Below are 13,758 nucleotides of genomic sequence, written 5' to 3' on the forward strand. Positions count from 1 at the left end.
GTGAACCTGCCCCTGAGCTGGTTTTCTCTGAACCCCAACTCCTGCCATTAAGCCTCACCCGCTCTGGGCCAGCGACTCCCGTTACATGGCCGCGCTGGAGCCCGCACGGAGCGGTCTGAGCTGCGAGGACCGCGCCCGACACTGCGCAGGCGCAGCGTGTGGCTCCGAGAACTCGGAGTTCCCGGAAGAACGTGGGAGGCGGCACCGGAAGGGGCGTGTCTGATCGGAGATTTCCACAGCAGGGGAGCCGGAAGTCCAAGGAACGGTACCTCCATCATGACGACTCTGCTTACGTAAAAACATCCAGACAAAAAATGCCGGCCGGGCTCATGCCTGTAATCCCAGCACTTTGGGAGGCCGAGGCGGGAGGATCGCTTGCACCCAGGAGTTGGAGACCAGCCTGGGCAACATAGTGAGACCCTCCCCCACCAATCTCTACGAAAAATTACAAAAGTAGCCGGGCGTGGCGGCCAGGGCCTGTAGTGTCAGATGGTCGGGAGGCGGAGGTTGGAGGATGACTGGAGACAGGGGTCGAGGCTGCGGTGGGCTGTGATCACACCACTGAGCTCCGGGCAGCAGAGCAAGACCCTGTCTCAAAAAGTATATAAAAGAAAAAAGGGCCGGGCTCGGTGGCTCGCGCCTGTAATCCCAGCACTTTGGGAGGCCAAGGCGGGCGGATCACCTGAGGTCAGAAGTTCGAGACCGGCTTGGCCAATATGGTGAAACCCCGTCCCAACTAACAATTAGCTGGCCATGATGGTGGGTACCTGTCATCCCAGCTACTTGGGAGGCTGAGGCAGGACAATCGCTTGAACCTGGGAGGCGTAGGTTGCAGTGAGCCGAGATCGCGGCATTCCCACTCCAACCTGGGCAACGGAAGGAGATTCCGTCTCAAAAAAATAAAATGCACACTGGTCAACCGGGGTAACTACTAGAACATAAAATGATCTTTTTGAAACTATCCACATTTTTTTACACAAGTTACATATATTGAAAATGTAGGAGATATATATATGTTATATATATACTTATATGACAAAAAGCACAGTTACTATAAGGAAAACAGGTAAACAATTGGAGTAAAACTCTGTTATTTTATATGAAGGGACTTGAACATCTGTCTGGGCATGGTGGTTCACACCTGTAATTCTTTAGGAGGTTCACACCTGCACTTTAGGAGGCAGAGACGGGTGGATTACCAGAGGTCAGGAATTCAAGACCAGCTTGGCCAACATGGTGAAACCCCATCTCTACTAAAAATACAAAAATTACCTAGACGTTACAGCATGTGCTTGTGATCTTAGAAACTAGGAAAACCAACCTTATATGTTAATTCAAAGGCTTATCTGTTAATTCAATCTGTGAGAAAATCTCGGGTGTTAATGGGATTATCTCTAAATGCAACCCTAAAAGCGCCCCTCCCTAATTATGCAGATTAGATTAATGTATCTAATCTGCATACTTAGATATATTAATTATATATCTAATAATATAATAATGGGGGGGCGGTGCTGAGGCAGGAGAGGAGAATTGCTTGAACCCAGGAGGCAGAGGTGTGATCTCGGCTCACTGCATTCCAGCTTGGGAGAGTGAGACTCCGCCTCAAAATAAATAAATATATATATATACATATATAAAAATAAATAAGGGACTTGAGCATCTGTGGCTTTTGGTATCTAAGGGGAATTCTGGAAATAATCCCTCATGGATACTAAGGGACAAAGTATATTAATTAGATACAGTATATATAATATAACATAATAACAGGTATACAACAATATAATACAGAATGTATTGTGTGATTCTGAGCTGGATCCTCTACCAGAAAAAATGTTCTCTACAGGATATTATTGTTATAGTTTCTGAAATTGAATTTGGAGTGGATAAAATAAAAATACTATATTTATGCTAAATTTCCTAAATTCAGTAACTCTATTGTGGTTATATTAGAGAACATCGATGTTCCTGGGAAATAGACACTGACGGATTAAAGAGTAAAGAAGCAGGGTGTGGTGGAGGTGGAAGGATCCCTTGCATTCAGGAGTTTGAGACCAGCATGGACAACAGAGTGATTCCAGGCCTCTAGAAAACAATATTAAAAAGTAGCCAGGCATGGCGGTGCAAACCTGTAGATCCAGCTAATTGAGAAGCTGAGGTGGGGGGATGGCTTGAGCCTGGAAGATTGAGGCTGCAGTGCGTTATGACTACACCACTGCACCCCAGCTTAGGAGACAGAGCAAGACCTTGTCTCAAGAAAAATGAACAAGAGCCAGGAGCAGTGATCTGCCCATAGGGTGAGGCAGTGGATCACTTAGGTCAGGAGTTCCAGACCAGCCTGACCAATGTGGAAAAACACCTTTTCTACTAAAAATACAAAAGAATTAGCTGGGTGTGGTAGGGCGTCTCTGTAATCCCAGCTACCTGGGAGGCTGAAGCAGGAGAATCACTTGAATCCAGGAGGTGGAGGTTGCAGTAAGCCGAGATCCCAACACTGCACTTCAGCCTGGGCAACAGAGTAAGACTGTCTCAAAGAGAGAGAGAGGAAAAAAAAGGGAACAAGATATCTGCAACCACTCTCGATTGGTTTGGGGTATACGTAAAGAGAGAGAAGGGTAGGCGGTTGGCTCATGCCTGTAACACTAACCCTGGTAGACTGAGGTAGAAGGATTGCTCGAGCCCGCAGCAGGAGACCAGCTTGGGCTAAAAATACAAAAATTAGATGGGTGTGATGGCACATGCCTGTACTCCCAGCTACATGGGAGGCTGAGGCTGGAGAATCGCTTGAACCTGGGAGGCAGAAGTTGCAGTGAGCCAAGATTGCGCCCCTGCATTCCAGCCTGGGTGACAGAGCAAGACTCTGTCTCAAAACATAAAATAAAATAAATAGATAAAACATTAAAAAATGAAAGTAGAGAGATGTGGCAAAACATACACAATTGGTAAATTTGGGTCAAGGAATACAAGGGTTATTTCTACTAATCTTGCAATTCTGAGGTATATTTGCAATGATTTCTAAATAAAAGTTTTAAATTTATAAATTGAAACAAAGGAAAATAGGTCTACTAGCTAGCCTTTTCCAAACAAGTATTTTAAACTCTCATGCAGAGATAAGTTAATCAAGAAAGGTGTGTACTGGAAGAAACCTGGGATGTGGGTGGAGCCACCTGGGTATAAAAGGTCAGAACATCATAATCACTGTCAGACTCAACTTTCAGAATTCTCATCCAGGCACTATGGAGTCAAATCCCAGTACTTTGGAAGGCTGAGGCTGGAGGATCACACAAGGCCAAGAGTTTGGGACCACCCTGGGCACCATAGCAAGATCTCATTTCTGAAAAAGGAGTTATTATCCACTCTCACCCCAAAACAGCTGTCCAAACTGTAAGTTTCATTCAAAGTTTGCTTGTTTAGGTTATGGGATGTGTGTGTATGTGTGTATGTGTGTTGGAAGCAGCGTTTGTCTATACCTAATACCCTAAAGATACTGTCTGATACTATGATAAAGGGAATTTCATCTTCTGCCCTTTATGAGGCTGAATTGTAAATTAGAGAATCCTGATTCTCGGTTTTTATTTTGAGGCATAGTTTTCTGTTTTCTGTGACATTGGATACTGGCATTTTCAGAAAAGAACATGCATTCAAAATGACAATGAGGAAGACTATCTTTTGAACTCAGCTCAGGGAAAAGCGATGCTCTCTAATTTTTGTGATTCCTCCTCTTATTAAATTTAAGGTCCAGTAAGGGTAAAGTTTCCCTAAAGAGGCACTGATTTATCAGCAGCCACAGGATGAAATGGAGGGGATTTTCTTCACACTCTAGATATTATGTTAGGCTCTCTCAGGAAACTGAGGACACGTTAATTATTTTCATGGAAGATTTTCCGTTTCCCACATGGTTTGCTGGGTTATAATTCGTGCCCTATATTGAAGAAATGTGGGCACCCATCAACAGCAGCCATTTCTGATTACACATCCCTCTTCCTTTAACTGGGCAACCCCAAAAGTCCCTTAATGTGGTTAACAACATAGCTGGACCTCAGTTTTCTTACTATGCTAAATGTAATAAAATTGAATATCACGTGCTCACTTGCAGAGTTAAATTGTATCCAGGCATGTAAGTCGTATAGAGTGTACAGTACAACAAACCAGTGATAAAAGTCACTCGACTTCCTCTCCTCCCCTGATGGAGCCTTAATTTTCTCCAGATGAGCCATCCTTGTATTTAACATATTCTTAGAATTAGCAGTAAGAATATGATAATTACTTATGTGCAGACATGATTTTGAGCCATTTTAGCCCAACGACTTGGGCTAACCTGAGAAGTAGCTATTATTATTGCCGTCCCATTTTCACTTATGTGAAACTAAGACTCAGGAGGATGGAGTTTCAGCCTTAGTGTTATAAAGGCTCCGGACCCCGGAAGTTGGAATGTACAGCGTGTGATTTTTTTTTTTTTTTTTTTTTGACACGGAGTTTTGCTCTTGTTACCCAGGCTGGAGTGCCATGGCGCGATCTCGGCTCACCGCAACCTCCGCCTCCTGGGTTCAGGCAATTCTCCCCCCTCAGCCTCCCGAGTAGCTGGGATTACAGGCACGCGCCACCATGCCCGGCTAATTTTTTGTATTTTTAGTAGAGACGGGGTTTCACCATGTTGACCAGGATGGTCTCGATCTCTTGACCTCGTGATCCACCCTCCTCGGCCTCCCAAAGTGCTGGGATTACAGGCTTGAGCCACCGCACCCGGCCCCAGCGTGTGATTTTGATGTATCCTCTCTATATTGCCTCTTTGTAACTAGAAACAAATAAAGATGCCTAAAAGTTCTAGGGGCGAAAAGTCAGAACTAGTCTTTAAGTTGTAGACCCAAATAAAGTAAAGAGTTTCCCAAGCAATAAATATCGTTAGAAGGTCTGGTCGCGGCAGAGTTCCAAGAAAACCAATGAATGGGAGGTCAATTGATATATTAATCTAATCTGCATAATTAGGGAGGGGCGCTCTTAGGACTGCATTTAGAGATAATCCCATTAACACTCTCACAGATTGAATTAATATATAGGGCTTTGGAGGAAGGTTGGTTTTCCTAGTTTCTAAGATATAATGCAGTAAATTAACATGAAAGCTGGTTGGGACTATGTGCAGGCTTTTAAAATAAAGCTGTTTCAGGACTGACCCTTTCGTGTTTTTTGTTTTTTTTTTTTTTTCCTAGTAACTGCGTTGGCAGTCAGGGCTCTGCCTGTACGGAGACCATGGACAGCTCTCCAAAGCTTAAACTTCCGTGAATTGACTCAAGTTTCTTCGGAAAGAACTGTGAGTAAGCAAACTGTTGGTTTCCCCGGGATTTCACTGCTTTCCCTGAAACTGGAATGTAGGAAGGAAGTAGGCATTCCTGACTGCCTGGAGAGAAATGGGCAAACGAGCAAGGGGAGGGAGCAAATGAAGAGAGAGATTTTCTGTTCCCTCTGAAACCCATTTGTCTTTTGAGATGTTTCCCTTCAAGTTTCTTTTCACTCTTCGTATTTCCCTCCCTCCCTCTCTCTCCCCGCCTCAGTTTCTGGCTAATGATCTAGCACAACTCACCATCTTACACCATCTTACTTCCTTTCCTCACTACCTGTATTTTTCTCCCCCCCGGCCCCAATCCCGACCCCAGACAGACCCTCGCTGTGTCACCCAGGCTGGAGTGCAGTGGTGAGATCTCAGCTCACCGCAACCTCCGCCTCCTGGGTCCAAGCCACTCTCCTGCTTCAGCCTCCCGAGTAGTTGGAACTGCAGGCACCTGACACCATGCCCAGCTAATTTTTGTATTTTCAGTACAGACGGAGTTTCACTGTGTTGACCAGACTGGCCTCGAACTCCAGACCTCAGGTGTTCTGCCTGCCTTGGCCTCCCGGAGTGCTGGGATTACAGGCATGAGCCACAGCTCCCAGCCAGTTTTCTTTTTTAGTTTTAACTTCTGGAATACGTGTGCAGAACATGTAGGTTTGTTGCATAGGTATCCATGTGCCATGGTGGTTTGCTGCACCCATCAACCTGTCATCTAGGTTTTAAGCCCCACAGGCATTGGTATTTCTCCTAATGCTCTCCCTCTCCTTCCCCGACTCCCTAACAGGCCCAAGTGTGTGACGTTCCCCTCCGTGTGTCCATGTGTTCTCGGATCACTGCAACTTCAAGCAGTTCTCATGCCCCTGCCTCCCGAGTATCTGGGATTACAGGCATAAGCCACGACACCCAGCTAAATTTTGTATTTTAAGTAGAGGCAAGGTTTCACCATGTTGGCTGGGCTGGTCTTGAACCCCTGACCTCAAGTGATCGCCTGCCCTGGCTTCCCAAAATGCTAGGATTACAGGTGCGAGCCACCGTGCCTGGGCAGAATTTCTTGATTTCTGCCTTAATTTTGTTATTTACCCAGTAGTCATTCAGGAGCAGGTTGTTCAGTTTCCAGGTAGTTGTGTAGTTTTGAGAGAGTTTCTTAATCCTGAGTTCTTTCTATTTATTTATTTATTAGAGATGGGGTTTCACTGTGTTGGCCAGGCTGGTCTCAAACTCCTGACCTCAAGTGATATACCCGCCTCGGCCTCCCAAAGTGCTGGGATTACAGTGCGTGAGCCACCGAGCCCGGCCCAATCCTGAGTTCTGATTTGATTGCCCTGTGGTCTGAGATACTGTTTGTTCTCTTGACTTTTGCTGAGGAGTGTTTTACTTCCAATTACGTGGTCAATTTTAGAACAAGTGCTATGTGATGCTGAGAAGAATGTATACTCCATTGGATTGGGGTGGATAATTCTGTAGATGTCTCTTTGGTCCCTTGGTGCAGAGCTGAGTTTGAGCCCTGAATACCCTTGTTATTTTCTGTCTCAGTGACTAATATTGACAGTGAGGTTCAAGTCTCCCACTGTTATTGGGTGGGAGTCCAGGTCTCCGTGTAGGTCTCTAAGAACTTGCTTTATGAATCCGGGTGCTCCTGTATTGGGTGCATATATATATTTAGGATAGTAAGCTCTTCTTGTTGCATTGATTCCTTTATCATTATATAATGCCCTTCTTTGTCATTTTTTTATCTTGGTTGGTTTAAAGTCTGTGTTATCAGAGACTAGGATTGCGACCCCTCCCTTTTTTTGCTTTCCATTTGCCTGGTAAACATTTCTCCATCCCTTTATTTTGAGCCTATGTGTGTCTTTGCACATAGGTGGGTCATCTGAATACAGCACACACACCTATGGGTCTTGACTCTTTATCCAATTTGCCAGTCTGTGTCTTTTAATTGGGGCATTTAGCCCACTTACATTTAAGGTTAATATTGTTACGTGTGAATTTGATCCTGCCATTACGATGCTAACTGGTTCTTTTGCGCATTAGTTGATGCGGTTTCTTCACCGTGCCATCGGTCTTTATATTTTGGTGTGTTTCTGCAGCGGCTGGGACCAGTTTTTCCTTTCGATATCTAGTGCTTCCTTTAGGGGCTCCTGTAAGGCAGGCCTGGTGGTGGCCAAATCCCGCAGTATTTGCTTGTCTGTAAAGGATTGTATTTCTTCTTTGCTTATGAAGCTTACCTGGCTGGATATGAAATCATGGGTTGAAAATTACTGGCTTTAAGAATGGTGAATATTGGCCCCCACTCTCTTCTGGCCTGTAGGGTTTCTGCAGACAGATACACTGTTAGTCTGATGGATTTCCCTTTGTAGGTAACCCAACCTTTCTCTCTGGCTGCCCTTAACATTTTTTACTTCGTTGCAACCTTGGAGAATCTGACAATTATGTGTCTTGGGGTTGCTCTTCTCGAGGAGTATCTTAGCAGTGTTCTCTGTATCTCCCAAATTTGAATGTTGGCTTGTTTAGCTAGGTTGGGGAAGTTCTCATGGATAACATCTTGAAGTGTGTTTTCCAACTTGGTCCCATTCTCCCTGTCACTTTCAGGTACACCGATCAAACGTAGGTGTGGTCTTTTCACATAGTCCCATATTTCTTGGAGGCTTTGTTCATTCTTTTTCAGTATTTTTTCCTAATCTTGTTTTCACGCCTTATTTCAGTCAGTTGATCTTCAATCTCTGATATCCTTTATTCTGCTTGGTCAGTTTGGCTATTGACACTTGTGGTTGCTTCACAAAGTTCTCGTGCTGTGTTTTTCAGCTCCATCAGGTCATGTATGTTCCTCTCTAAACTGGTCATTCTAGTTGGCAGTTCCTATAACTTTTCAGCAAGCATCTGAGGTTCCTTGCACTGGGTTAGAACACGCCCCTTTGGCTCAGAGGAGTTTGTTGTTATACCGTCCGAAGCCTACTTGTGTAAATTTGTCAGACTCACATTCTCTGTCCAGTTTTGTGCCCTCACTGGAGAGCAGTTGCAATCACTTGGAGAAGAGACATTCTGTGTTTCGGAATTTTTGGCATTTTTGTGCTGGTTTTTCCTCATCTTTGTGGATTTACCTAACTCGGATCTTTGAGGCCGATGGCCTTCGGGTGGCGTTTGTGTTGGGGGGGAGTCTTTTTGGTTGGTGTTGACACTGTTACTTTCTGCTTGTTGGTTATTCTTCTAACGTATAGTCCAGACCCTGTGTCCTGTCACCAGTGGAGTCCACAGAACAGCAAGATTGCTTCCTGCTTCTTCCTCTGGAAGCTTCATCCCACAGGGGCACCAGCCTGATGCCAGCCAGAGCACACCTGCATGAGGTGTCTGTGGACCCCTCCCAGTCAGGAGGCATGGGGGGTCAGAAACCCACTTGAGGAGGCCGCTGTCCCTTAGCAGAGCCAATACGCTGTGCTGGGATAATCCCTCTTGTCAGAATCAGCTGCTCTTCTCAGAGCCAGCAAGCAGGAAAGATTAAATCTGCTGAAGCTGTGCCCACAGCCACCCCTTCCCCCAGGTGCTCTGTCCCAGGGAGACAGGAGTTTATCTGTAAGCCCCTGACTGGGGCTGTTACCTTTCCTTCAGAGATGCCGTGCCCAGTGAGGAGGAATCTAGAGAAGCAGTCAGGCCACAGCCACTTTGCTGCACTGTGCTGAATTTTGCCCGGTCCAAACCTCCCACTCTCCTTAGCACTGTCCAGGGAAAACTGCCCACCAAAGCTTTGGTAATCACGGATGTCCCTCCCCCTACCAAGTTCATTCATTCCATGTGAACTTCAGAGTGCTGTACAGGCAGTGAGAATTTCAAGTCAGTGGTTCTTAGCTCGCTGGGCTCCGTGGGAGTGGGACCCACTGAATGAGACCACCTGGCTCCCTCCTTTCGTGGAGAGTGAATGTTTCTGTCTCACTGGGGTTCCAGGCGCCACTGAGGAGGTGCAAAGAAAACTCCTGCAGCTAGCTTGGTGTCTGCCCAAACAGCTGCCCAGTTTTGTGCTTGAAACCCAGGAGCCTGGTGGTGTAGCCACATGAGGGAATATCCTGATCTGCAGGTTGGCAAAAGTATAGCATCTGGGCCAAGTAGCCCAGTCTCTCGTGGCTTCCCTTCCCTGCTCCTTCCAGTCCCCGAGTGAAGCGATGCCCCACCTGCTTCTGCTGACCCTTCATGGGCTGCACCCATTGCCTAACCAGTCTCAATGAGATGAACTAGGTACCTCAGCTGGAAATGCAGAAATCACCTGCCTTCTGCATTGGTCTCACTGGGAGCTGCAGACTGCAGCTGTTCCTATTTGGCCATCTTGGCCCCTCCCCTTTTTTAATTTTTAAAACTTCTCTGTAGCAATGAGGTCTCCCTATGTTGCCCATGCTGGTTTTGAACTCCTGGGCTCAAGCGATCCTTCCACCTTGGCCTCTCAGAGTGCTAGGATTACAGGCATGAGCCACTACACCCAACCAAATGTGGACTTTGTTAATGAGCAGTGATATTGGGCACCTGTCCATATACCTGTTGGCCGTTTGTATGTCTCCTCCCTCATCTTCTTTCCTGCCTTGAAAGAGCGTGTGCCCTCAGTCTATGTCTTCTAGAGAACTGGCATAGCTTCAAAATATAAGGAGTTCCTCAAAATCGTATTTTATTTAAAGCATAAGGAGAAGACTAAAAAACTATTATTGTATGTGGATAAGGTTTTTCATAAAATATAACTGTTAATATATTTTTGGTTAAAATGCACATATGCTTGTTTCCTCTAGGTTACATAAAGAGAGGATGATATCTCTAAAAGTGCGTGGGTTCATCCAAATTTGGAGCCGGCAGACTGGGATGACTAAGTCGAAAGAAGCTCTCATTGAAACCGTGCAAAGGAAAAAGGAAACTAAACTGGTGGTCACCTTCAAGTCTGGAAAACTCACAAGAATTTTTCAGCTGAGTAATAACATTAGAAGTGTGGTCCTCATCCGTCGTAAAAAAAGGAAAAGTCACCTGCGTTTAACTCTGAAAAACAACGTGTTCCTGTTTATTGACAAATTATCCTACAAAGACGCTAAACAGTTGAATACGTTCCTGGACATAATCCATCAAAACAAATTTCAACAACCCACGAAACCTGACGACGACTGGAGCGTGTTGGAAAGTAGGGACGTGCCGAAGGAGATTGACAGAACTTCATTTTACATTTGTTACAAGCCAGGTTATGGAAAAGGAGGCAAGACACCTTTCCCTCAGAAGATGCCTTTGTTTATGTCAAAATCACCAGCATGTGTGAAAAAGGGATTAGTAGAAAGTCAAGGTGGGAAGAGGAAAGACACACTGTCATCTGACCTAGACATGAACGAGCACATTCTGAAGGAACATAACCTTGGATCAAATGAGAAATATAAGACAGATCCCTTGAAGTATACACAAAGCTATGGGAATGATCCATCGAGTTTAGAGGACTCGGAAAAAGGGAGAAGTTTGGAACCTGGGCCTCCATTCAACTCCAGTGGAAATCCTGACCTAGATGAGACTCTTCTTGCAATCCAGACTCTCGAGGCTGAACATGGTTTGACATTTCCATTAGAACCCGAGCACAGCCGGGATGACCCAAGATGCCACGAAGCCCAGGTGCCTCCTGACCCTCTCTCAGAGCAACCGCAGCAAGGCTTCCCCAACCTGGGAAACACCTGTTACATGAACGCAATTTTACAGTCGCTGTTTGCGATTCCGTCTTTCGCTGATGACTTACTCACTCAAGATGTCCCGTGGGAATATATTCCCTTTGAGGCTCTTCTTATGACCTTGACCCAGCTGCTTGCTTTGAAAGATTTCTGCAGTACGGAGATCAAGAAAGAATTACTTGGGAACGTGAAAAAAGTCATTTCGGCCGTCGCAGAAATATTTTCTGGCGACCTGCAGAATGACGCTCATGAGTTCTTAGGTCAATGTTTAGACCAGCTGAAAGAGGACATGGAGAACTTAAACGCCATTCTGAAGACCGGGAGAGGCCGTGGGGACGGAAACTCCTCTCCGCAACTGCATGTTGCTCACGCTGCCACCAGAGTCTTTGTTTGTCCCGTTGTTGCTAATTTTGAGTTTGAATTGCAACTCTCCATTATCTGCAAAGCCTGTGGTCATGCTGTTCTCAAGGTAGAACCTAATAATTACCTCTCCATCAACCTGCACCAAGAGACAAAAGCGCTTCCTACGTCCATTCAGGATTCTTTAGATCTTTTCTTCAGAGAAGAAGAGCTTGAATATAACTGTGAGATGTGTAAGCGCAAGAGTTGTGTTGCGATGCACACGCTCAGCCGGCTCTCCAGGGTCCTCATCGTTCATCTGAAGCGCTACAGCTTCAACGACGCTTGGTTGCTGGCGAAGAATAATGAGCAAGTTTATATCCCCAAATATTTAAGCTTATCTTCTTACTGCTACGAGGGCACCAAACAACCTCTTCCCTTGAGCAGTAACGCACCTTTGGGGAAAGGCGAAGTCCTGGACGTCTCTCGGGAGATGGTCTCTGAGAGCACCAGCCCATTAACAGCATCAATGAAGCTCACCTCGGAATCCAGTGACTCCCTGGTTCTACCCATGGAACCAGACAAGAATTCTGACCTTCAAAGATTCCAGAGAGGCTGTGGGGAAGCCAGCCAAGAGCACCGTCAGAGAGACCTGGAAAATGGCTCCACGCTAGAGTCAAAATTGGTCAACTTTGGAGATACGGCATCCGGTGAAAAGAAGTGTCCAGTGGCTGACTCACTGATGGATCAGGGAGACCTTTCTCTTCCTGTGATCTGTGAAGATGGCGGTGAGCCAATCAGCAGCCCGGACACAAGGCTTCTCGACTTCCACCTTCAAGAGATGCCTCAACATCCAGACCTTGAGAAGTGTGAGAACACCAACACATTTGTAGAGTTACATTTTGACAGCGTCACTGAGTCTACCGATAGCTCTTATGAGTGTAAGGAAAACAGGATTCCAGAAGGATCTCCAAGGATGTCTGAACAGCTCCAGCAGTGTATCGAGAAGAGCATCATAGAGGAACTTCTTCAGCAGGCACCACCTCCAGGTGTTCGGAAGCCAGATGCCCAGGAACATACAGAGGAGACCCTCAGTCTACCTACAGAAGCCAGACTTCAGAAGGCTGACCTGAATCACCTGGGGGCATTTGGTTCTGATAACCCAGGAGACAAAGACATTTTAGATACAGAGAACGCAAGAGACAAAGTCCAGGAACTGACGAGGAACACGAAGGTGGGGGATCCCCTCCAGGCCTACAGACTCATCAGTGTTGTCAGCCATATTGGGAGCTCCCCAAATTCAGGCCATTACATCAGCGATGCATATGACTTTCAGAAGCAGGCCTGGTTCACGTACAATGATCTGTGTGTATCAGAAATCTCAGAGACCGAAATGCAGGAGGCGAGGCTCCACTCTGGATATATCTTCTTTTACATGCACAGTGGGATTTTTGAGGAGCTGCTAAGAAAGGCAGAGAACTCTCGGCTGCTTAGCGCGCAGGCAGAGGTGATTCCTCAGGGGCAGTAAGATGACTCTTTATACAGACCTGCTTAACGACTCACTGGGTCTCACTTCCTCCACGCAAGGAGAATCCAGAATGAAGGAACAAGTATCTCAGGGTGAAAGCTCAATGAAAAACACTTATTTTGGGGGAATTTATCTAGATCCCAGAACTCAGGCCCATATGCATATGTTCCCTACAAGATTAGAATGATGCTTTTCATGTTTTGACATGATCGTTCTCTTTTTTTTAAAAAAAAAAAAAAAAGACAGGGTTTCACCATGTTGGTCAGGCTGGTCTTGAACTCCCGACCTCAGGTGATTCGCCCACCTTGGCCTCCAAAGTGCTTGGATTACAGGCGTGAGCCACCACGCCTGGCCGACACGATGGCTTTCAAAATGTTCTTCAACCAGCAACAGCAGCAGCTAGGGACCGATTAGAAATGCAGATTCTTGGGTCCCCTCCAGACCCACTGGCGCAGAAACAGGAGGTGTGGCTTAGCAATCTGATGGAGACTCAAGGGCTCCTGAAAGTTTGAAGAACACTGTTAACGCGTGGAGGGTCTTGGTGTATTTTTATCCTGTTGATATGAATTGTTTATGTCATATAAATGATTTTCACTGAATGCTTTGCCTTTCTTTATTTCGTCCCGCTGAACCTAGAGAAATTCCAGCAGAGAAATTCCAACAAATGCAGGCCCAAAGCCCTTCTGAGAGCGGGCCGGTTGGGATTCCAAAGAAAGAAGCACTAAACACTGGGGGGACCTGTCCAGAGCATTTATGAGGAGGAACTTAGTGCTGCAGTGTATCTTCAGGGGGATGGTGAGACAAAAAAGCATCGTCTACCTGCTGGGCATCGGCTCACACCTGTAATCCCAGCGTTTTGGGAGGCCAGGATGGGAGGACTGCCTGAACAGAGGAGTTCA

General features: G+C 46.0%; 1 protein-coding gene across 3 annotated transcripts; it reads left to right on the forward strand.

Moving 5' to 3' along the window:
* Positions 1-237: 237 nt before the first annotated feature.
* Positions 238-13,458, forward strand: USP29 (ubiquitin specific peptidase 29). Of its 3 annotated transcripts, none has more exons than XM_035285149.3 (4): positions 238-412; positions 3,216-3,381; positions 5,205-5,305; positions 10,087-13,458. In XM_035285149.3, the coding sequence occupies exon 4, from the start codon at positions 10,103-10,105 to the stop codon at positions 12,857-12,859; it is 2,757 nt and encodes a 918-aa protein (XP_035141040.3). In that variant the 5' UTR covers positions 238-412; positions 3,216-3,381; positions 5,205-5,305; positions 10,087-10,102; the 3' UTR covers positions 12,860-13,458. The 3 variants fall into 3 exon arrangements, with proteins under 3 accessions (XP_035141040.3, XP_035141042.3, XP_017823704.4); XM_035285151.3 differs by having other exon boundaries at positions 3,229-3,381; positions 5,205-5,309; XM_017968215.4 differs by having other exon boundaries at positions 3,229-3,381.
* The last annotated feature ends 300 nt before the right edge of the window (positions 13,459-13,758 follow it).

The sequence above is a fragment of the Callithrix jacchus genome, chromosome 22, assembly GCF_049354715.1.
Source record: "Callithrix jacchus isolate 240 chromosome 22, calJac240_pri, whole genome shotgun sequence".
In the NCBI taxonomy this organism is placed as follows: domain Eukaryota; kingdom Metazoa; phylum Chordata; class Mammalia; order Primates; family Cebidae; genus Callithrix; species Callithrix jacchus.